The sequence below is a fragment of the Mercenaria mercenaria genome, chromosome 14 (genome assembly GCF_021730395.1).
Source record: "Mercenaria mercenaria strain notata chromosome 14, MADL_Memer_1, whole genome shotgun sequence".
In the NCBI taxonomy this organism is placed as follows: domain Eukaryota; kingdom Metazoa; phylum Mollusca; class Bivalvia; order Venerida; family Veneridae; genus Mercenaria; species Mercenaria mercenaria.
The window spans coordinates 52,194,970-52,221,887 of NC_069374.1; the positions used below are offsets into that span (position 1 = coordinate 52,194,970).

The 26,918-nt window shown below is 35.2% G+C and overlaps 1 protein-coding gene across 2 annotated transcripts in view; it reads left to right on the forward strand.

Moving 5' to 3' along the window:
* Window positions 1-11,954: 11,954 nt before the first annotated feature.
* The window catches only part of LOC123527596 (neprilysin-1-like), a 48,181-nt gene continuing 33,217 nt past the window's right edge, over window positions 11,955-26,918 (forward strand). Inside the window, exons 1-4 of one of the 2 annotated variants that reach the window (XM_053523489.1) lie at window positions 11,955-12,688; window positions 17,125-17,261; window positions 23,456-23,488; window positions 24,323-24,484. In XM_053523489.1, coding sequence (XP_053379464.1) covers window positions 12,666-12,688; window positions 17,125-17,261; window positions 23,456-23,488; window positions 24,323-24,484 — 355 coding nt within the window. In that variant the 5' untranslated portion in view covers window positions 11,955-12,665. Of the gene's footprint in view, window positions 12,689-17,124; window positions 17,262-23,452; window positions 23,489-24,322; window positions 24,485-26,918 lie in introns of both variants that reach the window. The other variant, XM_053523488.1, reaches the window with a different exon arrangement.

The window sequence follows — 26,918 nt, forward strand, 5'->3', positions numbered from 1 at the left end:
CTTTTCCCATGCAGCCAAGTTCTTCAAGTCTTCTTCAAGGATGAGCGAGTCTGCTGGAGAGTCAATTTGCCGATACACTATACAGTCATCTGCAAACAGTCGTGTCTTGGAGGCGACTTGTTGGGGGAGATCATTGATAGAATATAAGATACATTAGATATAAGATACATTATCAAAAATGACCATGTAGGTTTAACTCTTATCTATCATATTAGAAAATACAGATGTCTTGAAAATTATAGTCGTAATAAATAATAAAAGTCCATTTCGTAGACGTGAAGTCCATTTCGCGAAATGGACTCCATTTCGCACTCTAACCCTACCGCGTGATAATTGCTACTTTTTTACTGTAGGAACCAACTCTCGTTTCTCGAACGGTAAATGCTCTCGAACAAAATTTAATATGAACTTAGGTGCTACATAGAAGGCAGAGCTCCCTTGAAAAATCACCAGTGCCCCTTGAAAATTAAAGGAGTGCTGCTGGAATTATCTGGAATTATGGATCTGTTTTAGGAAGTTTATGTTCTTTTAGATCTATTAAAATTTTAAGAATTAATGATAATTTATGATTTCTGACTGAATGTTAGCCATCTTTAAAAGTTAATGATGAGAATTTTACCTAGAGAAATGTGCCGAAATTCTCGAAAAGCCCTGTTTTATTTACTGAACTGCTAAGTAAGCTGTCTATGGTTAATCTTTTAGCACTAAAGAATAGGGATGGTAGTAGGAACCCTTTTTATGTTTACTGATAATTCATAATCAGTAGTTTTTTTCCTAGTGATAAACTTTGGTCAGTGATTTTTAAGCTTGTGGATGATATATATGTGAACGGGGAGAAGAGCATTATATAGAGGGTAATTGTTGGTTTCGGTGTAATATCACGTTATAATTTCACCGAGTGGGCACCAGAAGTGATATTTTCACGAGTGGCGCAGCCACGAGTGAAAATAACAACTTTTGGTGTTCACGAGTGAAATTACCGTGATATTACATCGATACCAACAATTATTCTGTTTATCTTATGTCTAAAACTCTACTTTTGTTGTGTTTATTTCAATAAAATGTCGAAATTTGCGGGAAATTTTATCAGGAAGCATCGCAAAGATGACGTCATTTTAACGACGTCATCGTCATATTGTTTCCGGCTTTCAGTACGCTCGGTAAACTTTTTGACATTAATCCATGTATCAGATTTGATAATTTTCACTGAGTGGCCAGTGAGTTTATCAGGATATAATTCACCGTTATATTTCGACAAACCACCGAAAAACATAAAATAAATGCTTTTCACAGTTCAATGCATGTATATTTTGATCCCGAAACATATTTGTTTTTTTTGTTTTTTGAAAAAATAAGGTTTTTCTACTGACTATTTTACAATACTTCCAAAACTAAAAAAGAAAACTGAAAAAAAAAAATTAAAAAAAAATGCTTCTTGTGAGGATCGAACTCCCGACCTTTGGTTTTCAATGCGAACTCGCTAACCACTGCACCTATGTGAAGGTATGACGTCATCAACACAAATGTAAGTATATATAATGAATTTCGGTTATGACAGCGTGACGAACATCGTTTTGCACTGAAAATATTGTATTTTATTTTCTTGTCTTCGTAGAAAATGTATTTAGCACTAAATTCTTATTATCAAACGCTCATTTACATTTTAATTCAACGTTCAAAGCAGTAAGCGAAACGCTTTTGTCAACCGTAAACAGCAAGCGTCTACTGACGTCTTACTGATTAATTACTATGAGCATTGTGTACTGGAAGAAACCCGAACAACACCGATTCCAAAAACTTACCACGAATTTTCAACTCGATAGTAATTCTATACACAGTTTTATTCATTTTCTTTTTCACACGTCTAACCGTAATGCGACGCTGTCGGCGCCGCTTCGCAGCGCCGGTAGCTCTGCTAATATGAACTTAGGTGCTACCTAGAAGGCAGAGCTCCCTTGAAAAATCACCAGTGCCCCTTGAAAATTAAAGGAGTGCTGCTGGAATGACCTGGAATTATGGATCCGTTTTAGGAAGTTTATGTTCTTTAAGATCTATTAAAATTTTCATGAATTAATGATAATTCCTGATTTCTGAATGAATGTCCTAGAATGCATTAAGATTAAATCTAAAGAAAGTTACAGTTCTTTTTAGAAGGAATAATGTGTCCAACTTTAAGGCAAAATACTGCTATGATAGACCTCTGGTATGGGAGAATGAAAATCATTTACATGTACAAAGCTTGTTTAAAAACCAAAAGTCTAGCTTTGTACATGTAAATGATGAGAATTTTACCCAGAGAAAATCACTTTTTTGCCGAAATTCTCGAAAACTTCTGTTTTATTTACTGAACTGCGAAGTTAACATTTTTATGGTTAATCTTTTAGCACAACTGATACAGATTAGGAATGGTAAATACTAGTAGGAGCCTTTTTGATGTTTATTGATAATTCATAGTCAATAGTTTTTTTCCTAGTAATAAACTCTGGTCAGTGATTTTTAAGCTTGTGGATGAAATATATGTTAACAGGGAGAAGAGCATTTTGTGCTTTTCACAGTTCAATGCCTGTAAATTTTGATCCAAAAACCTTTTTTTTAAAAAAAGTTTTATCTACTGACTACTGTAGGCTACAGACAGTACTACATTGGAACCTGACATCACTAACAAAACACTTGTTAAATATCACATGAATGACTTTATTATTTTTACAATACTTTCAAAACCCATAATAAATAAAATAAAAAAACCTGAAATAAAAAAGAAATTAAAAAAAAAAAGAAGCTTCTGGTGAGGATCGAACTCCCGACCTTTGGATTTCAACGCGACCTCGCTAACCACTGCACCAGTGTGGAAGTATGACGTCATCAACACAAATATAAGTATATATAATAAACTTCAGTTGCGGTAGCGTGACGAAAATCGTTTCACATTGAAAATATTGTATTTTACCTTTCTTTCTTCGTAGAAAATGTATTTAGCACTAAATTCTTCTTATCAGGCGCTCATTTACATTTTTATTCAACGTTCAAAGCAGTAAGCGAAACGCTTTTGTCAACTGTAAACAGCAAGCGTCTATTGACGTCTTACTGATTAATTACTATGGGCATTGCGTACTGGAAGAAACCCGAACAACACCGATTCCAAAAACTTACCACGAATTTTCAACTCGATAGTCATGTCTGTACACAGTTTTATTCATTTTCTTTTTCACACGTCTAACCGTAATGCGACGCCGGTAGCTCTGCTAATATTCAAAGCAGTAAGCGAGACGCTTTTGTCAACCGTAAACAGTAAGCGTCTACTGACGTGTTTACTGATTAATTACTATGTGCATAATGTACTTGAAAAAATCCGAACAACACCGATTCCAAAAAGTACCACGAATTTTCAACTCGATAGTATACACAGTTAGATCTCTCTGTTCATTTTCTTTTTCATACGTCTAACCGTAATGCGACGCTGTCGGCGCCGCTTCGCGGCGCCGGTAGCTCTGCTATTAATAGCAAACGAAAGGTAAGTATAAGAAATAAGGAAATTATGCAGAACACTCGCCAATTTATCGTTCTGGCATATACAACTGCGAACAGTATGCCCGGAACTCACTGACTGATCAGTTCAAGAATGAATGCTTTCTCCTGGTCCAGACATGCAATATCTCTTGTTCAGATCCTTATTACACTTTACAAATTTAGGCTTACCCCATAAATGCTGTTTAATATGCTTTGCGATGTACCCTGGCTCATTTGTTTAAATTGCAGTACTTTTAATTGTTATGCGTCTTTGTACTATTATATATGTTGTACTTTGTTCACAAGTCTCATTATCTCATAGCTCGGCGTCTGATGGTCAGATAACAGTTTTGTTTATAAAGTTCAAGGGACATTTATTCTTGAGCTGAGCACCATAAGTAACAAAGGAAAGGACAGTTAGCCTCAGTCTCTGTGTGTAGAACTTAATTAGTATTGTTTAGAGTGACACTGAGCAGCTATCTTAAATTTCTATTTTTTAATACTGCTCATGCTTAATACTGATCATCTTGACAGTAACGGTTGCTGAAAATACTACAGTACATCAAATTCAAGTCCAGTCCTCAAAGACACAGTCTGTAATAGGAGGGAATTCTATTATTTTGATGGCCATTGGGAAAAATGAGAATTGCAGGGAATTACGATAGGAAATGAATCTCCAATACCGACTGTGAATGCTGCTTTTTGTACTAGTCGCTTGTGATAATGGATCCATGTATCTGCATTATATGAATTTCACTTAAGCCGGTGTAATGAAGTATTTCGACCCCCATAGAATAACGACCCCCAGTCATTACTCTATAGAAAATGTTACTCCTTTCCTGTAAAATATTGACTCCCCTTATTACAAATTGACTCCCTTTGAAAACTCTATAGAATGACGACCCCCGGTCATTATTCTATAGAAAAGCTGACCCCTCCAAGTAAAATACTGACTCCCTAAAGACGACTCCCTTCGAATCTCATAGAATAACGACCCCGGTTATTATTCTATAGAAAAAGTGACTCCTTCCATGTAAAATACTCACTGCCGAAATTACTACATTCGAACTCTCATACAATATCGATTCCCGGGCATTATTCTATTTAAAAAAAGTTATTCTTTCCGTGTAAAACACCGGCTCCTAAAAAGACTTTCGACGATAATATCTATTAAAAAGTGATCCCCGCCAAACCTAACGGACAATTTTACTAGATTTACAACTCTAATACCCTCCATTACCAATAGTTAACATTTTGATTGTACTACTACTACTAGTGCCGCTACTTCTATTGCTATTACTACATGTACTTCTTCTTCTTCTACTACTACTACTACTACTACTACTTCTACTACTACTACTACAACTGCTACTACTGATACTTCTATACCTGCTTCCACTAATACGTCTTGTACATCTACCTCTTCTTCTCCTGCTGCTGTTATTGCTGTCACTTATTCCTCTGCTGCTTCTGCTTCTGTTGCTGCTGCTGCTACTGCCACTGCCACTACCACTGCCACTACTACTACTTTCTATTGTTGCCGCTACCTTACTTTACTGCCACTGCTAAGTATTGCAACTTTATTAATACTAAGTTCTATGCTAGCAGTTTCTTGTGCAGTTTTCTTCTGAAGAATTACTTCATACCGAAGTTTGCAGGGATTATTGACACTGGTGTGTTTTGTGAACGTATTGTGAATTGTTATTTTCCTGAAAAAAAAATGTATACACCAAGATACAACGTCTAGAAATAGAATCCCTTTTCCCGTTGCGGAATGTTCTGATTTCTGTGTCAAGTGATGGTATCTGGGGCTAATGGTCAAGACGGACGGACGGACAAGGGCAAATCTGTATGCCCCTATCCCCCGAGTGGGGGCATAATATGCAGCAATTAGGCCTTAGATACATGAGTTATCACTAAATTTGACCAAATGACCGGGGGTCGTTTTTTTTACGGGAGTCAATATTCTTCGTGAGGTTCAGTTTACTTCACGTGGGGGAGTCATAGTGACCGGTCATTATTCTATGGGGGTCGAAATACTTCATTACACCGGCACAAAAATTGTGTATTTCATTACCTGTTATGAACAAACTCTGACATTATTTTGCTTGGTTGCTTTCTATACTTACAAAAGATCTGCATATAGCTTTGATTCAGCGGGTATTGCTTTGTCGAGTGAATATATTTCAAGTTATGTTTTTGTATGAATATCTATCACACATTTTCTTCCTTGCTCATATGTGCATTTACTAATTGATACATTGGCAGCACTTTCTCCTGAAAAGTTCATCTGTCATACCGACCAGTGCAGATCTTTTACAGATCTGAGTGTAATGCGTGCTGGCATTCTGCAATGCTAATGATACTGGTCAAACAGATTGTAGCAACAGATGGTTAATAATCAATAATTACTGGTGGCGGCTAACCTAGACTGCCTACCGGGTAAATTGCTAATTTGCCAATAAAGCACTATAGCGACACGGATTCAAATAATTGTTGTTGAAGAGGTATCTCCAATCAGATTATTATTAATTTCAAGTTCGTTAAATCAGGAAGGTCTAATACGTATCAGTTGTTCCAGGTTCAATGATGGAGAAAAACCAGGAAGAGCAAGGTTTCATACGTTATCTAACAAGGATAATTAACCAAGTCAAATTATACCCAGCGTCTAAAAATATATATTATAATTTCGATTTGTATACTGAGCAGAACGGTCACTGCCAATTAATAAACCAGAGAACAAAAACTAATCATTTTCAAAAGACGGCTCGATTTTGTCTTAAATCATTCGCCCTCCACCTCTGCTTCAAGTGGGGAAGTTGGCAGTTACTTGCAGAGAACAGATTTGTACTGGCACAGAATCCAAGAAAACTAGTTAGTCTACTGCCAGCCGTTACATGAAATACTGTTGAAAAACCGCGTTAACCATAAAACTTAACAAACAAACATTCCGCATATTTGACCAGATAACACAGTTTAATTTTAAGATGAAATTGCCAAAACAGTTTGATAACTTGACAAGACATTCTATACCAATGCATATCCTATTTTTGATTTTCAAGAAACTAATGACAAAAAAATTGTGTTATATTTACATGCACCAGTTAAATATATAAATTTATGAATGTCACAATGAAACCGTTTTTTTTTCTGTTTTCTATGAAAATATTTTTATTGTTTGAAAAAAACATGATCATGAAAATATAAATACTTTTGACGGTAAGACGATGTTAGGTGCCTCGTTTGTGTCCCGATTTCGCCCGGTGCGCATACTTCACCTGACTTATACTCGTTTCAGTCGGGCTAGTTGCGTGCACATAATTTGGTACACATGCGGGGTATGCCGAAAAGCCCGATCGAAACATCATCACGCATGTCGGGGTACCGATCACGCGATCGCGACAGTTTAGTGATGTATGTTTATGAGTCAAGCCTACATGTTTCTGACATTAGCCGGAATTCTTACGCCTTAAATTAACAAACTTATTTTTTAAAAGGTCCAACTAAAATATTGAATAACAGCTTCAGGTTTGCTATGTTTGTTGGAGGTATATTATTATAAATATAATTTGAACAACCCTCGAAAAAGCAACATGTACATGCAGTGTTAAACAAAATTCTTCCAGATATTCGTAGAGACTTTCAGCGTAAATTTAATGTTAATAAACATAATAAAAAATAAGCCATAATAGTCTGCGAAAGTTCTTAACAACTATAGCATCAAGCGCATCATTTTCAAGTTCAGGAAATATCAGGTTCGAGTTTATTCGGTGTAGTGTAATAAAGCTGGAAAATAATCTTTCATTGTGGTTGGAACATTAAAATCACTAGGCTTCTTCCTTTCCATTTCTTATCTGAATGATTTTAAGATATGAAAATACACCGTTTTTTTTTTCGTTTGTTTTGTTGTTGTTGTTGTTGTTCTTTATTATTGTTTTTTTATTTATTTTATTTTTTTTCGTTTGTTTTGTTGTTGTTGTTGTTCTTTATTATTGTTTTTCATTTATTTTATTTTTTTATTTGATAACCAAGTTACGAAATTACGAGTTTTATTTGGCATATCGATATAAACCTGGAGTCAGTAATTTGGCAAATTAACATTACAGTTTATTCATAAAGAAGAAGGTCGTTATAGAAATGTTGTTAGATCTGAAAGAGTATGTAGTCGATGTAATTTGAATCAAGTTGAATCAGAGTTTCATTTTCTGTTAGTTTGTCCTTTATACAGAGATCTGAGATCACGTCTTTTGAACAGGTATTATTATACATGGCCAAATATGATGAAATTTAGAAAACTGATGTCTACATCAAAAAAGTCTGTTTCTGTTGCGAAGTTTGTTTATCTTGCTATGAGGGCTAGAAATGATAATGTTTGATGTACTTAATTTATATATATACTGTAAAGTTATTATACTGTTATACATGATGCAATTTAATTGATTTTAATTTTAAAGAATTTAAGTTAATGTGTTTAATACGGTACATACATTTGTATATTTCTTATATTCATGCTATGACTAGTATTGCCATGTTTGTAAAAAAATTGTCATGCTTTTCAATTTACTTCTGTTTAGCAAACCGCCAAATGATAGTTTTGGCGAAAAACATGTAAATATGTTTATGCCAATAAATATTTTGACTAGACTTGACATATTACTAGCACTAGAAACACTTTAAATGTAAATTAAAGTAATAAATAACTACATGTAAATGTAATCAACAAATTGATATTATTTATTATTAAAGGTATGTTCAAGTACGCATTACATTCAATTACCCGAGAAAATGTAATTAATTTCTGGTAATTGATTACCCCTGGTTAGACGTATAAATCAGAACCAGTCTAGTCGTAGATATCATTTATCCTGATTTTTTTTTAGCAAACCAGTCTGTGTGCTGGCAGTGATAATTTTTAAACAATGGCGATTGTTGATTTTTTCAGTCTCGTGTTTAAAAGTGTAATATGACATAATATAATAACGATATTTTTCAAACCAGGCTACCCTTCAATTTCAGTGCAGAATGTTTTTGATTATATCTAAGAATAATTAAATGCTATTAGCGTTTATACTTTTTATAAATTATTAATTATGGAAGAGTAGGCAGGGCATGCTTCGCTTTCGGAGCAGCGCAAATTCTTTTTTCTCTTTTATGTGGGAAAAGTTAAATCTGGTTTAAATCTGGATTATTAACAAGTTGTGTGCAAAGAAGTATTTTGATATAGTTATACGTGTTAAAAACATAAGAGTTGATTTCAAATCTCAGAGCAAAGTAGCAACAGCTTGCCTCCATTATTGTTCATTTGCTCTAAGGATTGTTATTATTGTAATGACAGGGATATTTTGATTGATAACGGGAAAATACCATTAGCCATGTTTAACATATTGCTAAGCATTATGGGAACCTACGCAAGACAATTGCCCTACTATAATAATGGCATTTTCATTTCCCTTCATATAAATGTCCCAATTACCCCCATGACGCCCCGTGATTTAGGCAAAGCAAAGTGGGTTAATGTACCATATGCATATGTCTGTCTGGAGTATATATAACAATTTTGTGTCACTATTACAACTATCCTATTTAAATTATCTTCTTAAGGCTGAAAAAAATATTGATGGGATTTCGTGTTTTCTTTGTATGGGAACTTTACGCAGAACTTACTAGCAATATATTACGATTTGCCTAAGAATTAAATGGTACTTATATAAAATTAGTTGAATATATGAAAAAAATATATACATGCATCACATAGGCCTCGTCAGTCTATATGTTTATTATATAAACTATAAATATATGAATTCTGACTGGCCAGAATATCCCCTTCTCTGCATTTAATACCGCATGCTATTGCAGGTTTTACTTCAACGCTTAAAAACTGCATACAATTATTATAGCATATTCCTTATTAATAGATGGTTACAAAATTACATAAATATCATCTTGCTCAAGTGATACTGGCACATGTACAAAAATATGTTATTTTGCATACTTCTGGTCCCTCTCGGAACATCTCATGTCGCCGTCACATAGCAATGTATATAATGAAAAGGTCAATAAACGGCTGTTGTGTCCCTTTTGGCCGCAATTACCATCCTGGCTCCACTATGGCCCTCGGGCTATTAGCCCTTTGGTCATTTATGATTGCACTCGATGTCCCATTGTGGCCCAAATGCACACAGCACACGTATATTAACGCCTTAATGCATTATTTCATCACGAGCGGTCACCTAGGTAGATCCACCGACCTTCCGTAAGCCAGTCAATAGGTGTAAACATATGCTGAAATTCACAGTTCATGCCCAAAAATGCTTGTCCCGCTGTACAGCAAAGAAAGCGAAATGATACCAGGCCGACACTAAAAGAAAATGAACCAAATATTTTTTTATCCGTGCCGTGAAAATGGTTCATGTTCTATGGTTATAAAACTGGGTCTGGTGACCAATCTGACAAAGCAACTTTTCCAGTAGTTCCACTACGTAACGCGGAGTCTAAGCTCTTGACACGGACGATGACTATATATACGGAGGCTACATAATAGGTTATTTGTACGTAACCGTTGAGGCAGGATAGCCTTTCCATTGGACAATGTCAGAATTGAGCTTAAAATCAACAAATAAAGAATGAAAAACGCTGGAATTTTGAGACTTCTTCCCAAACTTAGTTGTATAACCGTTTTCTGTCGTGTTATTAACTTACTCAAACGTTGCGTCACTGAGCCCAGTGTCACATCTTTCGCACAGTTTTATTTTATTCATCCCGGTCATTGATTTCTTTTACAAAATCCTACTTTCTTGGTTAGATTAAAATCCATATTTATGCAGTAAGAAACAATTCTGAAATCATCGACATTTTACATTATCTAAATAAGTTTTGCATGTTTTTGATAGAAACCTCTAGATTTAATTAAAGTGTGTCTGAAATTCCGAATGATTAATGATTTACCCCGAGATGCACATCTTGTGTGCATCTGTGATTAATATGTAGAGATATGGTCTTTTTGTGATTGCCATCGTCTGCTGTTTCGTTCTTAAATTATTTTTGACAGAAAGGTTTTTCTTATTTTATTTATTTTTTGCTACTTATTATACACTTCTTGACTGGATTTACAGTCAATAGTCAAAACTACTGCTCGAGGACATCAGGCAATAGTCTTGACTATTGACCGGCAAACCATTCAATAAGTGCTTTAATACATGACATCTAGAACTAGTTTTCACAGTTCTGTTTTTTTTTTTTTTTTTTTAATTTTGTCTTATAGACCAGTAGACATGTGTTGAATTACCAGTCATGTAACAAAGTATGGACCGGCGATTTGTATAAGGAGTCGCGTAATAATTTACAATAATATTTGAGCCGTGCCATGAGAAAACCAACGTAATGGGTTTGCGACCAGCATGGATCAAGACCAGCCTGCGCATCCGCGCAGTCTGGTCAGGATCCATGCTGTTCGCTAACAGTTTCTATAATTGCTATAGGCTTTGAAAGCGAACAACATGGATCCTGACCAGACTGCGCGGATGCGCAGGCTGGTCTGGATCCATGCTGGTCGCAAAGCCACTATGTTGGTTTTCCCATTGCGCGGCTCATTTCTTTTTGAAAATATATGGCTTGTTTTGAAATGTTCATCGGAAGTCCATTTCAGCTAGTTATTTTATGGACACACTTCAGTTGCAAAACTGACCCAGTTTCTTGTGGGATTTTTAACGAATTCCTGTATATCGCAGCATGCAGCAATAATTTATACGTTCATGTAAAAAACAAAGTAAAATATTTCAAACACAAGTTCGTAGTTTGAATCAGTCATATTCTACAAAGAGTTTTGCTTTGTTTCTGATATTTTAAAAAGAAAAATCAGGTTCTTGGCCATACAATAAATGTGATTAAAATAAGGTTGTACTGCATGCTCCACAAATAAAGACCTTTAGAGTGTACATATTACTTACCTTAGTTCAAGGCTTTAGAAGTGAATAAGAGATAATACTGGATATTCTAAGATTTTTTTTTGTATAAACAAAGAAGGATATTACCGTGTATTGTCTTATCAATTTAAACACATTTCGCAAAATGGCCTACTTTACTCCGTCCATTTACGCCTAAAAGCCCTTTCTGGTGTAACTCGAACGTGTTAGAATGGAAACAGATTTTAGTTTTGCGTGCTGTGTTGGCAAATAAAACACGTTTTCAAAACAGTATTGTGTACAAATGCATTGTATTACAAGTTATTGGAAGGAAAATAGTGTATTTGCAAGATATCCTTTGGTGCATTTTATTTTCCGCACTTGAATGTGCAAAAAATATGCAATGCCTATTTTTCCCACACGTAAAACACATATCTACTAGTTTACTAGATTGGGTGAGACTTTTTATCATTTTCACAGGTGATAATACGGTCGAGTAGCTATACACCACAGAGAAAATAGTCGTGGCCTTAAACGATATTGCATTCGATATAGACGAGGCAAATTGTTTCGTTGCGTATATAAATGAAAAATATATCGTTCATCTCGCTTCATGTATCATCGACATTGCGTCGGTGGTTGCAGAGCTCATTTCGCACGTGAGAGTTAATTGTTCTTACATAACCTTACACTTAATTGATGTTAATGGACCTACCTTTTAGTGGATTTGATTATTCCGAAGAGTTAGCTTTTTAGGGAAGAGTGTTTCACAATGAGAAAGATGATAGCGAAATGTAAAATAGATATGTAAAAAAAAGGTTTTATATTTAAATATTTTACGCAACAGTCGTTATTAAGATCGGATTACATGTAGTGTATTGAAAAAAAAAATCAAATATATACAGGGAAATGAAAAGAGGATTATTTTGCGAGTGAGATATAGTTATTATAGCGTATGAAGAAACTTCTTCGGAGATTTGTTTGGTTCCAATTTTGAAACAGCTATATATTTCCACGTGTTAATTGTGAAGGAGAAAAATACACGATATCAGTTCTAAAAATAAACGTTATATACAGTTTATATAACGTCTTACGTTCTGTCAACAGGTGGTAATTAGTGTGTAACAATAAAAACTGCATTAGCACAGACTTTTGATCGTAACGTTAATTGGCCAACACGAGTAGCTGTTCCCAAAATATACGTATCATTAGGAAGTCTGTTGCATACTGCATGTTGGCTTAATTACTACTGCAAACATGGGTGATGATGTGAAATTTAGGTAAGAATGTTTTTTCCTTTATATTTTTTCTCCTGCGAATTCTTAATATATCTCGCTGGATTATACAAAGAATTTACAGCTTGTCTATATTAACAGACAGAAATGTGGATATTTGATTTTTACTTTGCAAAATTGTATTTTTTTTCCGCCTTGACATACATCAGTTTGACATATATAAGTATTATATGTTTTTGGTGCATCGGACTATTTTATCATATATGGTCAGAATGAATTCTGTCGCAATATTTCAACGGGGCTATTTCGTTTTTCATCACTACTTTGATGCATCTAAATTCTTTTTATCAAGCTGTTACAAAATGAAACTTTTTAGCAAAGGATCAAGACATCTCTTACCATAGAAAAGGAGCTGTGACCGTGATATTACGGGTTGTGAAACCTATTTATGTCCCAAAAGTCAAAGTTAGAGGTTGTGCTGGTTTCCAGTTGCATTTCGAAAGTCAGTTGCCAGCAGGTGACCTGTGACTGAAATAAGGTTCATCTCTGGGTCGGATGGGCCGGGTGTCATGCCAGAAAACCAAACAAAATGAAGCTTGTGGCCAATGTTACGCTTTGTTTATATTCATGTATAAGTGTACCTGTATGAGTATGACAGTGAAAATATGAGCGTTTTTGAAGGCTGTTTACTGTAAATTAACTCTTTTCATATTTGCAATTTTGTCCGTTCATGTATCGTTTTCAAGATACCACTGTTATACACTTAAATCAATTTCCATACTTTTTTCTTCAAGTTTTGTCTTCAGCCCATCTTATTTAAGTATTGAACTAAATACCGGTCAATATCACAAACTATTGACCGCCAATTTATATGAGGGTCATGTAACATTTTTAATTTAAAAAAAACATGCTGCTTGACATTCAGAGGTGTTAAGTGAGATTGCAGCTGTCTTGCTCATTGCCATAAGTACAGATTTTGTATATATTTTCAAGTGTATAATTATTTTGATACGATCAGCAGACAATAATGGTGAAAAAATGCATCCTAGTTGGATTTCAGGCTATAATGACATATTAGTTCGATCAAAAGGATTAATTATTTTTTGTGGATCATTTTCATGAATGTATTACCCGAATTTTTGTTATTCAGTTGTTTAGCATATATTGAACATAACAGCTGAAAAACTGTCTTAATTTGTTTTTAAAACAAAACACCTGCCAATATGCATTTTGTAGAGCAAGGACCGTCTTTATAGCTACATGTTTTCTAGATGATTAAAACAATCTTTAAAATTCAAAATAAACTTCTGTAAATAAACTTCTGTAAAATAAGAAATTATTTAGGATAAATCATACGAAAATATCAAAATTGAGGACTAAAGCCCGCGCTCTTGAAGACTAAGATGTCGAAACTGAATATAAACAGAAATAGTGGACATGTAATGACACTCGGCACTTTCCGTAGAATTAAATGAGCCGCGCCATGAGGAAAACAACGTAGTGGCTTTGCGCATCCGCGCAGTCAGGTCAGGATTCATGCTGTTCGCTTTCAAAGCCTATTGCAGTTAGAGAAACCGTTATCGAACAGTATGGATCCTGACAAGATTGTGCGGATATGCAGGCTGGTCTGGATCCATGCTGGTCGCAAAGCAATTATGTTGGTTTTCCCATGTCGCGGCTCACATCACTTTCGTTAGGCGATTCGGCATTCTTCGGGCATCAATACAGGTCATCAAGTACATGAATTTCCGTGCGAAAACGGAGAATGCCGATATGGTTCAGGGAAAACACGTAATTATGCCGACTGTTATTTCGGCTCCCATTACCTTATTATTCAACATAGTTTCAGGTCAGTTACTGTGGTCAGTAAACCTGACCAAAGTCCATATTCTACAACTTTGCAGTTAACCTGACCAAAGTTCCTATTCTACAACTTTGCCGCAAGTAACTGCAGCAACCATGAGGAATATGAAATTGAGTACATATAACATGACGTCACGATTTTTCTTCCTTAGGGTTTGTTAGAAAAGAAGCCTTTTCTAGTAAAAAGTGTAGACTTACAAAGTCTGTTGAGATAAAGTAATCTGTAATCATGGGAATAAAGTTTACTTCTTTCTTACACTGATAATTTCTAAGGATAATTGCTAAGAAAACCCTTTTCTCTCTAGGCTCATCTCAACATAGAGTCAGAAATAAGGGATTTTGTTGGGTTTTTTTCTTCCAGAAAGTGCGATTTGCAGAGATATTTTCTTAAAGGATTTTACGACTGATGCCGGTGTGTTAAAAGTAGTGCTACCTATCTTGAATTTTGACCTTTTGACATACACAACTTCATTCCAAAGAGAAACGATTTTATTTTGTCAACTTTCTGGGATGGGGTAGGCAATACGCCTTGCAAAAGCAGACCATATGATATCTGGCAAATTTAGATAATTCTGAAATTTACATTAAACACACACACGCACATATTTGATTAGGCCTAAAAAATTTCTTTGTTTCCGGTAACATGCTCATTGCTCAAAAAATAGGATAGGTATGTCAATTGTTTTTTTCTTGGGAGTGGGGGAGATTTTTTTTTTTTTTTTTTTTTTAGTGAGACTTTTCCGAAATTATTTTTATGTAAAAAATGTATACAGATAAGGGGGTTTTGTCTTCAGAGCATCAGTAAGTTGATTGCTAACACCACTGACCATGAATAAAGCATAAAAAGTGCAGTTTTGCAACTTTTTGTTAAAAAAGTTAAAAAATATTCTCCAAGTCCATTAAAGCATTTAGGGTCGGGCCAAGATTTAGGAACCCGCCCGCTTAGCTTAGTAGGTAAGAGCGTTGGTCTACGGATCGCGGGGTCGTGAGTTCGATCATCGGGCGGGGCGTATGTTCTCCGTGATTATTTGATAAACGACATTGTGTCTGAAATCATTAGTCCTCCACCTCTGATTCATTTGGAGAAGTTGGCAGTTACTTGCGGAGAACAGGTTTGTACTGGTACAGAATCCAGGAACACTGGTTAGATTAACTGCCCGCCGTTACATGACTGAAATTCTGTTGAAAAACGGCGTTAAACCCAAATCAAACAAACAAACAAACAATCTTTACGGTAAGTCGGGGTACCGGAAACAAACACATTTTTACGCCTTACTGATCTATATCGAAGCTTTTAGTAGAAATGGATTACGAATAAACGTACTGGCTTGAATGTCTTTTAACTCTTACATGTCTGAAAACTCTACCAGAAACAAACATTCTTAAAATTTGGCCTTAAGGAACACCTAAGTCATTTGCCAGGAACAACCCGCCTGATGCGGCTTGACATTTATTATCAGATTTTCGCACTTTTTCATGACATGAAAAATTCTTACAAAAAATCATGTGTTGAATAAATCATCCATTATTTAGGTTATCACGATAACACTTTGAAAACGCATTAACGTAGGATTTCTTGTCTGAAAGTAGCTCAGTTTTTCCCGTAAGCTGAAATACTGCATGATTAATTTCTGGGAACTAGAGAAATATGCACATTAATAAATCTTTCATCAAAGTTTTGTAGATAGGACATATTATGCACGAAACGTGATGAAGACATACATAGTTTATAAAAAAAAAGCTGTGATCTTACTTCTATTTCTAAAATCAATTCAGCATTTAAAGCTGGAAAAGATGAGACAACTTATGAATGAATTACATGTTTCATTACGAAGTCAAGTTTTCAATAAGTTTTTTTTTTAGTTGGATACAATAAATGTAGGCTTACCAACTTGAGATCGAAATGAATGGGTGGAAACACTTCAGTGCAGAAGGAACCTCAGTCTCCGTGTTGAGAAATTGATTTCTTCATTGAACTTAACATACTAATATGATATTTACACTTGATTGAAACAATAAACATGTACATACATTTTTACAAGCTTCATTATTACGTAGAACTTCATCAAACAATTAAAAACGAAAGAACAGTTAATTTCAACAAATACTGTTTGCCGTTCCAGAGTAATGGTAACAACAACAAACCGAATGAAAAACAAAAACGCCGCGTTTCTCCGCGGCGCGGCAGTGTCCGCAGTTCTCCGCGAAGCAATACAAGCAATACGTTAATTTCGCAAAATGAACCTGTTTCAGAAAGGTTGCACCGTTTTCTTTTTATTAAATACAAAGAACATATATGTAGGGTGCTTATTCCAATAATTTACGTGCCCTTCTGTCCAAACTGAAAAAAAAAAGAAAACGCATTCCATACAAAATGGTAAAATTTTGTATAAATGTATTTATAAAGAATACAATTTAGACTGATGTTTGTATGTTAACAAATTTTATTTTATTTTCTCAGGATAATTACAGGAATTTATGTAAAGCGTAAAGCGACCTTTGTTGTTCGCTGGTAATGTCGTATTGAAGCTTCCCATACTTTATTATCTCCCCAAATTTTTATTTATGTGACCTTTTTTTGTATTGATTCGCCGTAAAATCCATTTTATTCATTCCAGAAATGGATATAAAGCATACATACGTCGGCCGTTGTGGATTATCGCTGGATTTGTCATTCTACTTCTATTGATAATCATTATCATACTTGCTGCTCTTCTGGCTCGGAAATCTGGGGACACGAAACAAACAACTGAAAGTAAGTACTCGCGCATATTTTTGCTTTCAAAGTGAGACACTTCTTATCAATAGCGTAACCATCTTTTACTTAACGATATATTTTTTTATGAAGTCAAAACAATAAAATTAATGAAAAATGTTGTTTTAAAATATTTTTGCGCTACAACTCAGAATATTCTCCAACGTTGTATAGTATTCAATTTATATGACAACTTGTTTACCATACCGTTCACTAATGTTTTATTAACTCGTGACCCGATCCATTTGAAAATGTTATTTGTTTTTTTTATTTAAACATTACTATGCCCAATATACTATTAAACTAATTTGAATATTCTAGTCTGATGCCATTTCATAAGCCATCTTGAGTTTCTATATAAACTCTTTGCTTGTCAAGAAAATGGGTAGAAGTAAATGACGAGGATTTAAATAATTTGGACCATTGATTAAATCCTTGTCTGATTTACTACGATTTGAACATTTAGCAACTCGGGTTAGCCATAACATCCGCGTGTTTCAATGTCTGCACGTCTGAACTTTGAACCATGGTAAATAAGACGATAAACAAAGTCCTTGTGTATTTGATCAATTTACAATGCTTGTTTAAATGATGAAAAGTCGAGGCATGTATTTCTATCAACCACTAAAATAATGAATCTGAACCATAATAAATCAGGCGGCCCTTATTTGTTTGATAAATATATAATGCTTGACTTCTTCCTTACATTGTTCTGCACTTTCAAGTACTGTTAAGGATATACAAGAGGGCATGATGACCCTATATCGCTATCCTGTTAAACTTGGCCTAGGAATCATCAAGATAAACATTCTGACCAGACCAAGTTTCATGAAGATAGGGTCATAAATGTGGCCTTCCATATGACCCAGTTTTGAACTTGGCATAGAAATCATCAAGTTAAATATTCGGACCAAGTTTCATGGAGATAGAGTCATAAATGTGGCATCTGGGGTGTTGACAAGCTTTCCATTTGATCTGACCTGGTGACTTAGTTTTTGACCCCACATGACCCAATTTCGAACTTGACCTAGAGATCATCAAGATAAACATTCTATGCAAGTTTGTTTCAAATCAATGCATAAATGAAACATCTACAGGACTGAAAGGGGCAGTAACCCTAGAACCCATGATGGAATCTAGCCGGTTTTCGAAAAGAACCAAGACCTTATTTGATTTAAGTTGTATGCAGAAGTGGTTAAAATCGAATGTAAAATGTCACTTCTTTCGTGTTCACAAGGTAAAAGTTAACAAATGTTGGCTCATTCAGGGGTCAATCAGGGCCCGCAACTCCGGAACCTATGACTGGATCTGACGGTTTCATCATGGAATCCAAGATCTACTATTGTTAAAGATATTTTGCAAGTGTGTCTCAAATCAAACCATAAACGAAGTCTCTGCATAGCTGCAAAAGCCGAAATAGCAAATTTTGACTGTTTAAGGGCCAATAGCTCTGGAACCCAAGATGGGATCTGTCCAGTTTTCGAAAGGAACTGAGATATTATGCCCATACAAGTTGTGAGCAAGTTTGATTAAAATTGATTGCAAAATGTGGTTTTATCGTGTTCACAAGAAATTGTGGACGATGGACGGACGACGGACGAAGGGCGATCACAAAAGCTCACCTTGTCACTACGTGACAGGTGAGCTAATAAAATTACAAACAACTAATGCTACACGGTCCATTTCATAATTCAAATTGAATTAAATTGAATAACATGGCAGCTACTAGTAACTGAACTTCTATTATTAATAGAAGCTTTATGCCTAGTTCACGTTTGGTCTGCGATGCGTCTGCCGAGCCCGTAGACTGCCCGTAAACTCCTTTCCGTGCGACCGCCATGCGGAGGCAGGAGGCGGCAGTGCGATTTTCGTACAGATTCATGGGCTCCGCAGCCTCTACGATTTTGTTTAGCGAAAAGTTATACAAGTATGAAAAATCGTAAGCACGTAGCCCGTAGGCATGTCGCAGGTGGCATTGCACAATCCCCGCAAGGCATCGTTGATCGTAAGCCAACGCAAGATTTTCCGTGGACATGGTGCCCAAAAGAAAATCGTACGGAGATTGTAGACTCGTGGGACCTTCGAACGAGCCTCGCACAGCTGTCGCAATGGTGCCGCTCTCTGCCTGTGCATACTGTGAAATTGTACGGATATTGAGCAATCATCGCGCGAAAACCCTACAGCTGACGCACCATTGCCGTGCTGCGGCACTGATATGGGCAAAATATTTTCAGATGGTTACATGTATTAGCCTTCATTATTCGTCTCTTGAGAGAAATGGTTGTACCATTAAAGCATCGTACGACTTCCGTTGGAAGCTTGCGGAGACTGTATGGCAACTGCACTGAAATTGCTATATTTCCGTATAATCTCCGCGCAGCGTCAGAGCTACGGATTTTTCCCGTCCTTCCCCCGAGAGCCTGCACAAATATGACACGATGCTCGTATAAAATGTGAACACATTCGCCGTAGCCTGTGTCCCAAAAACCGCAAGGACAGTCGTAGACTAATTTATCGCAAGGCGCCCAGGTCAAATATGAATTAGGCTTAATTACGTGATTTTGACACAAGGTTTGGAGGCTGGAAATATTCTTGTCCTTAATTACAATGATGGTCTTCATATACAGGTATATCTGTACTCACAAACACTATTACCTTATAAACGTTTAAAGGACACATTTACGTTGTTCTAAATAGGAGACAGAATTAAACAGGGTTTTTAGTCATTTCAGTACACGCACACAATTTTGTCTTTTGTACGGAAAGAACCAATGTATGTTAACAAACACAGAAAACAATGTTCTCGTGGTTTTTTAGCAAAAAGTAGTTCGTATGATTTATCTAACATGACATGACGCAACAGCTTGTGCATAATTGTTTGTTGTCGTGCATGCTTAGAATAAATTTATCATATTTTTGTATTAACAAATCTTTTATTTTCATGCGTTTAACGTACTGTTGATCACAAGTTAATTAAAAAAATTCCTTCATTAGAGACATTATATTTAACGACATTGCGAGGAGGTATGTTGTAAGGCAAAACTTATTCATATTAGATGATATCAGTTGATTCTAAGCTCGACTATGATGAAAGCTTGACGTTTATTTCAATCGCTTTCGATTCCACTCCAGAATAAGCCATCACTGTTGTTATATGAGGAGGTGTAGTCCTGAACCCTGTGGAATTCCAACCCACGACCTCCGGGTTGTAAGACCGACTTACCCGGTCCCCTTAGACTGACTCATATTGTAACATGAACCGCAGTAATCAAATTATAGAACGAAAACGTTTTCACAAGCCTTTTTGCTTGTGGAGACAAACTATTTTACGTGGTTATATACGAGACAATAATTAACCATAATTATTGTCCGAAATGAAGCTATGACCTACTGTTTGGTTTGGTTGCGCACATATTTTACTACAAATTGGTGCATAAGCACGCCCGCTTAACTCAATAGGGAGAGCACAGATCTACAGATCGCGGGGTCGCGACTCAGATCTTCGGGCCTCCGTGTCGTGACGATTTGATAAAAGACATTGTGTTTGAAATCATTCGTCCTCAACATCTTTGTTCTTGTACAGAATTCCGGAAAACTGGTTAGGTTAACTGCCCGCTGTTACATAACTGAAATACTGTTGAAAAACGGCGTTAAACCCAAAACAAAAACAAACAAATTGGTGCCTGTTATTAAACAGAAAGGCTATAATTATGAATTTATTACACTTCAACATTTAGTTGAGGTTGATTTTACAAGTAACTTATATGAATACATGGAAACTATTCGAAATGAATATTAAGCCTAGTTGACCATAACCATGATGTATATATTTCTTTACGTTATAGTAAGGAGTTTGGTCGAAATGGACAAAGTCTCAGAGGAAGGTCAAGAAAAAAATGAAAACAGGAATTGGTGAACTGTATTTCATTGCCAATTATGCGAACTATGTGATACTTACAAGTTGTAGGTGGACATTTTACATGTATAGGTGTCATAACAGCTAACATTATACACAAACACAGACAAACTGACCTTGTCATTTCACGTTTTACACCCACAATATATGTCCCAGTTACCAGTCTTGTTTTATATAACGTGCCAGTTCAGAGGTAAAGTATACCTGGTTTCAGACACTGATAGCACAGTTTATGCTATAATGTTTTTAGCCTTTGGTTCGAACTTAATACAGAACCTGGTTGCTTACCCGCCATGCCATGTTGCATAAATACAGATCATTGCAAGGCATGTAATGTACTTATCAAATAATTAAGGCCTTTCAAGTTTTTTTTCTTTTTTGGTCGCCAGATTTATCACGCTTCACAGATTTAATGCGCAGGAATTTATAGGATGAAACGGTGGACATTCGCGTCCAACAATTTTTTTAGTAATGAAACGGACGTCATTCGGCAATTCGACGTCATAATTGACGCCATATAATTATCTCTTACCGGTCCGCGCGTCAACTTGCTTGCACTGCAGTTCATATGAGTATTATTATATAATATAAATTACAAAATATTTAGGCGTAACATTTAGCACAGAATAACTTTTACCTGGATCAGACCTTTACAAAATAATGAACTTAGAACCAAATATTTGGTTATCATTTTTTTTTCCTGGGGAAATATGCAAACTTCTGTCAGTGTGGTATTCTCCAAAGAGACAATAGTATGATTTTTATGACATTCTGACACGACGGCCGTGTACCACAAACACATGCACTGAGCTGTCCGCCCACGACACGATAGCATTCTAGCGCTACATTTAGCAGATCATTGTCATGACATCGTGCACTCTGGCTTCGATATAAAACTTTTGTGTTATTTTGGCAAGATATTACGTTATTCTTCAGTTAGGCAAAACTATTTTGCGGAACTCTTTCTTAAAAATGAAAAAAAAATGTTTTATTTCTAATCTTTAGGAAAATGATTATATGAAATATTTTAGATTTTCAGATATATATTTTTTGTCACTTTGAAAATGCTACAGATATATTAATGGGACCGTGGGAATTTCCAGTTTCATTGCAAAGAATTTTGTTAAGGCACAATGAAAATACGATTTTTTGTTCGAAATTGCATTAATTTTTGTCTGCCAAGTCACACTACATTATGTAACATCACATCATTTTCATATACATGTATCTTAAATTCGCGTGGCGGTACTGAAGGAACATCGCTAAAATAACCAACCAGTCTTGGGCATTGTGTTTCTGTGTGTAGCTCACAATATCTGCCAACACACGCAAATGCCTGTGACATTAATTTTATATACTAATAGGTTTATGTAAAAATTGCACTTACAGGTTTCCCATGAAATAAAAAATAATGATGTTACTTGTTGGAAACCATGACTTCATTATCTCATCATTTTAATTAAATAGATCTGCCAATTTACTGTGAGTTTATTATGATTGGAATAACCGTAATTGAATTTCAGAGATGAAGTATAGTGCATAAAATTAATTCGATTTTATGATGATACATATAGTTAGCGAGAAAATGGTAAAATAGTGTACTCAAATAAAATAATCAGAATGATTAATACACTTATGTAGTAAATGGTCTAGAAAAAAAGTCAAGTCACTTTTAAAAACTTCAATTGTACGTCGAAACAAAAAAAAAGAAGAAGAAAAAAACAACAACATAAAAAATTGCATTTAAACCTAATAAACGTATCTGACAAATATTTGAGAGAGAGAAAAAAAAAGCCTGAAATGAAATAAAACCTCGTTATCAACCTATGCCAGAAAACCTTTTTAGAAGTTTAAAAGAACTTCTTTCAGCAGGTGAATACTTTAATAACTTGATACGTAAAAAAACTTTGTTTGTTTCTTGTTTCGGTTTTAGCACTGCTTTTCAACAGTATTTCAGTTATGTAACGGCGGGCAGTTGCTCTTGGATTATGTACCAGTATAAACCTGTTCTCCGCAAGTAACTGCCAACTTCGCAACATAAATCAGAAGTGGAGGACTAATGATTTCAGACACAAATAGTCATGGCACAATGTCTTCTATCAGATCGTCACGGAGAACATACGCCCTGCACGGGGATCGAACTAACGACCCTGCCGCGATCCGTAGATCTGCGCTAAGCGGGCGGCGAATTATACATTAGAAAACAAAATAAACTTTACATTTTTTTACCATTAATGTTATCGGCTGACAAAAAAAAATATTTCTTTAATTTCAGAAGAAGTCTGTGAAGATGAACACTGTATTAAAACAGGTAAGTTAATACATTGTAATCATTAAATAGGCCATTGAAACGGTTGATTCCAGTATTTCATTATGTATTTTATTGTGTTTTTATTGAACAAATCGTATCAAAGAACGGTTTATAGAGAGAAAAAATGCTACATAAAATAGATTTATGACCTCCTACAAAAATGCAGTTGTAGATTTATGTACTAAATGGCTCATCGTTAAAAATGCACTTGTTCATGCTGTTAGAAAGCGCATAATTTTCTCCCAGTTATGTAATGAAAAACGCATATAGAAGGAAACGAAAAGTTTCGAACAAATCGCGGAAAAGTCTTTCTTTAGAAAGTATTAAAACGTGTTTCTTGTCGGTTTGATGTGATAACATTTTAAATTTAAAGGTATAATTAAATTATTTTAACAACTTTATCAGTCTATAACATTTCATGGTTTAAACATTTTCTTCGATTTACGTATATTTTTTGATGTTTTAGAAACGTCCCATTGAAGTAAAAAAATATAAACAAGTGTTGAAGAAGTGTTGACTTTTATAGTCTAGCTAGTGTTTAATATAGAGATAATAATTTTATAAGGGTTAATTTAAGTAGTTTAAGTATCCATTCTGCTTTAAATGTTGTAAGTTCTGGTGTTTAGTATAATCTATAACATCGGTTTAATAGGTTTTTTTTATAGTTTAATTAAGCCCAGTATGTAAATTAAAAGAAAAATACAACATGTCCTTGCAATAGTTATACCCTTGCTTTTGCTTGAATTTATATGAATATGATGTAATTGTTTAAAATCTAATTTTAATATTCATGTTTTTAATTTATCTAATATTATAAAAATAACTTGATTTAAGCATCACGTTTACTCGGAGCCATGCGCACAGAGATCGATCCTTGTGACAATTTTTATGAGTTTGCGTGTGGCCAATGGGTGGACAAACATAGAGTACCAGAAGACAAGGGGTCCATTGATACCATGGAGGAGGTATCTGATAGATTGGAAAGAGATTTGCAAGGTAAGGGATGATTTTACAAAGTTTGCTTTGGGCACACATTACAAAGGAACCTGTGATAGGTTGACAAGTTTATCATATGCAAAATGCTGTGCTAAAGACAAGTGATCCATTTACTCTACTGACGCAATGGTAAAATCCACTGGCGGACTTAAAGCTGCTCGCCCTCAGTTTGGTCGAAAAAATTAAATTTCTCAAAAGCAACATTTTTGTAACAAGAATATAAAATGAACAGATATAATCAACAAATAAGCGAAAATCTACGTAGCGTTTTGAGAAAATGGCTGATGAAAACAAGTTCACGGGTTCACAGCACTATATGGCCATATTGAAAAATAATAAACCGTTTGCAACGCTTTACTTTTTCCTACATAACCATATAGTGAGATGAATCCGTAAACATTTTTGCGGGCGAGCAGCTTTAAGAGAAAGAGATTTATAAAATAGATTATGTGGCATTAAAACATGATAATCTATATACGGCCACATACCAGTTACGCCAGAAAGAAAAACAAAATTCATGCAGTGAGAGCTAGCTTGAAACAGCTAGTCTCTTTGGGTATGTATAATGCAATAGCTTGTTTCCAGCATGTTTGCGCGCGTGCAATAGTTCGCACAGAAAGCGAATTCGAAAGATTCGGTCTTTTTCGTTGTTTTTAAACAAAAGTCCTATCGTAATACCGGCCAAGACGGGCCGGATATTTGCACGTTGTTCTCGTGAGTTTCGGACAAATCACCACGGTTATTACATTGATATGTCACGACACTGGCACCAGATCAGAAAGAAAATGCCTCCGTATGTGTTATACCCTACCCCTAGGTATTCTATAAGAACCATGGTCGTGACCATGGTTCTTATAGAATACCTAGGGGTAGGATATAACACGTACGGAGGCATTTTTTTTTCTGATCTGGTGCCAGTGTGTCACGAATTGACACATTGACAAGAAACAAATTAAAACAAATGCCTGCGCTTACCCCCTTTGTTTAATAGGGGACACGCTTCGGAATAATATAATTTGTATGTGAGAAGTTTAATTTAATTTAATCATATTTTATTGCTTATTAATATTTACATTTATAATAACAAACATCAAAAATGTACATGTACAGCCAAGAAAATAAGCAAATGGGTCGGGCCACAAGTTCTCACAACATCAGTAAACGGCCCTTCCCAATAGAAATAACATAGTATAACTAGGCGGAGAAAACAAGAAGTTCAAGTATGTATTCATGAAACGATTTTTACTGTTCGTACGATATAGACTGTTTTAATTAGCTGTGTTTTTGAATGTATTGCCTTAATCTACACTCCTGTACAGTGTAATCTGAATCCAAATAAATTGATAAAAAACATAATTTTCTCATTTTAGAATTCACAGTTCTTTTTTATCTAGCAATGATAATCTGACTTTCCGATACTGACATATCGAGAAAGTCATTGAATTCGGTGTACACTACAATATTTTAATCAGATAGACAGGTGAGAAAAGAATTACAGAACAGCAAAAGATAATTGACCATTTTGTTTCAAATCTAAATCAGAAATGTCTTGCTGAAAATTATGATGAGTGTATCAGGTATGGCCTACTGTGTTGCTTGCTTGCAGTAGAAAATGTCAGATTTTTAGCTCGACTATTCGAAGAATAAGTAGAGCTATCCTACTCACCACGGCGTCGGCGTCGGCGTCACACCTTGGGTTAAGTTTTTCGTACCAGTCCACATTTTGACAAAGTCTTTTGAGATAAAGCTTTGAAACTTTCAACACTTGTTTACCATCATCATGGCCAGTTATAGGCAAGAGCACGTAACTCCATCAAGGATTTTGGCTGAATTAAGGCCCCTTTTGACTTAGAAATCATGGTTAAGTTTTTCGTACCAGTTCATATTTTGACAAAGTCTTTTGAGATAAAGCTTTGAAACTTTCAACACTTGTTTACCATCACCATGTCCAGTTATAGGCAAGAGCACATAACTCCATCAAGGATTTTGGCTGAATTATGGCCCCTTTTGACTTAGAAATCTGGGTTAATATTTCGTACAAGTTCATATTTTGATAGTCTTTTGAGATAAAGCTTTGAAACTTTCAACACCTGTTTACCATCACCATGTCCAGTTATAGGCAAGAGCACATAACTCCATCAAGGATTTTGGCTGAATTATGGCCCCTTTTGACTTAGAAATATTGGTTAAGTTTTTCGTACCAGTTCATATTTTTTGTAAAGTGTTTGACATATGGCTTTGAAACTTTTATCACTTGTTTAGTATAATAGTCTCTATCTGTAGGAAAGAGAACATAACTCTGTCATCTATTTTGGCAGAATTATGGCCCTTTTTGGACTTTGAAATTGGTTCTGTTTTCATACAAGTCCATGTTTTGTCAAAACTATTTGACATATGGCTTTTAAACTTTGAACACTTGTTTATCATTATGATT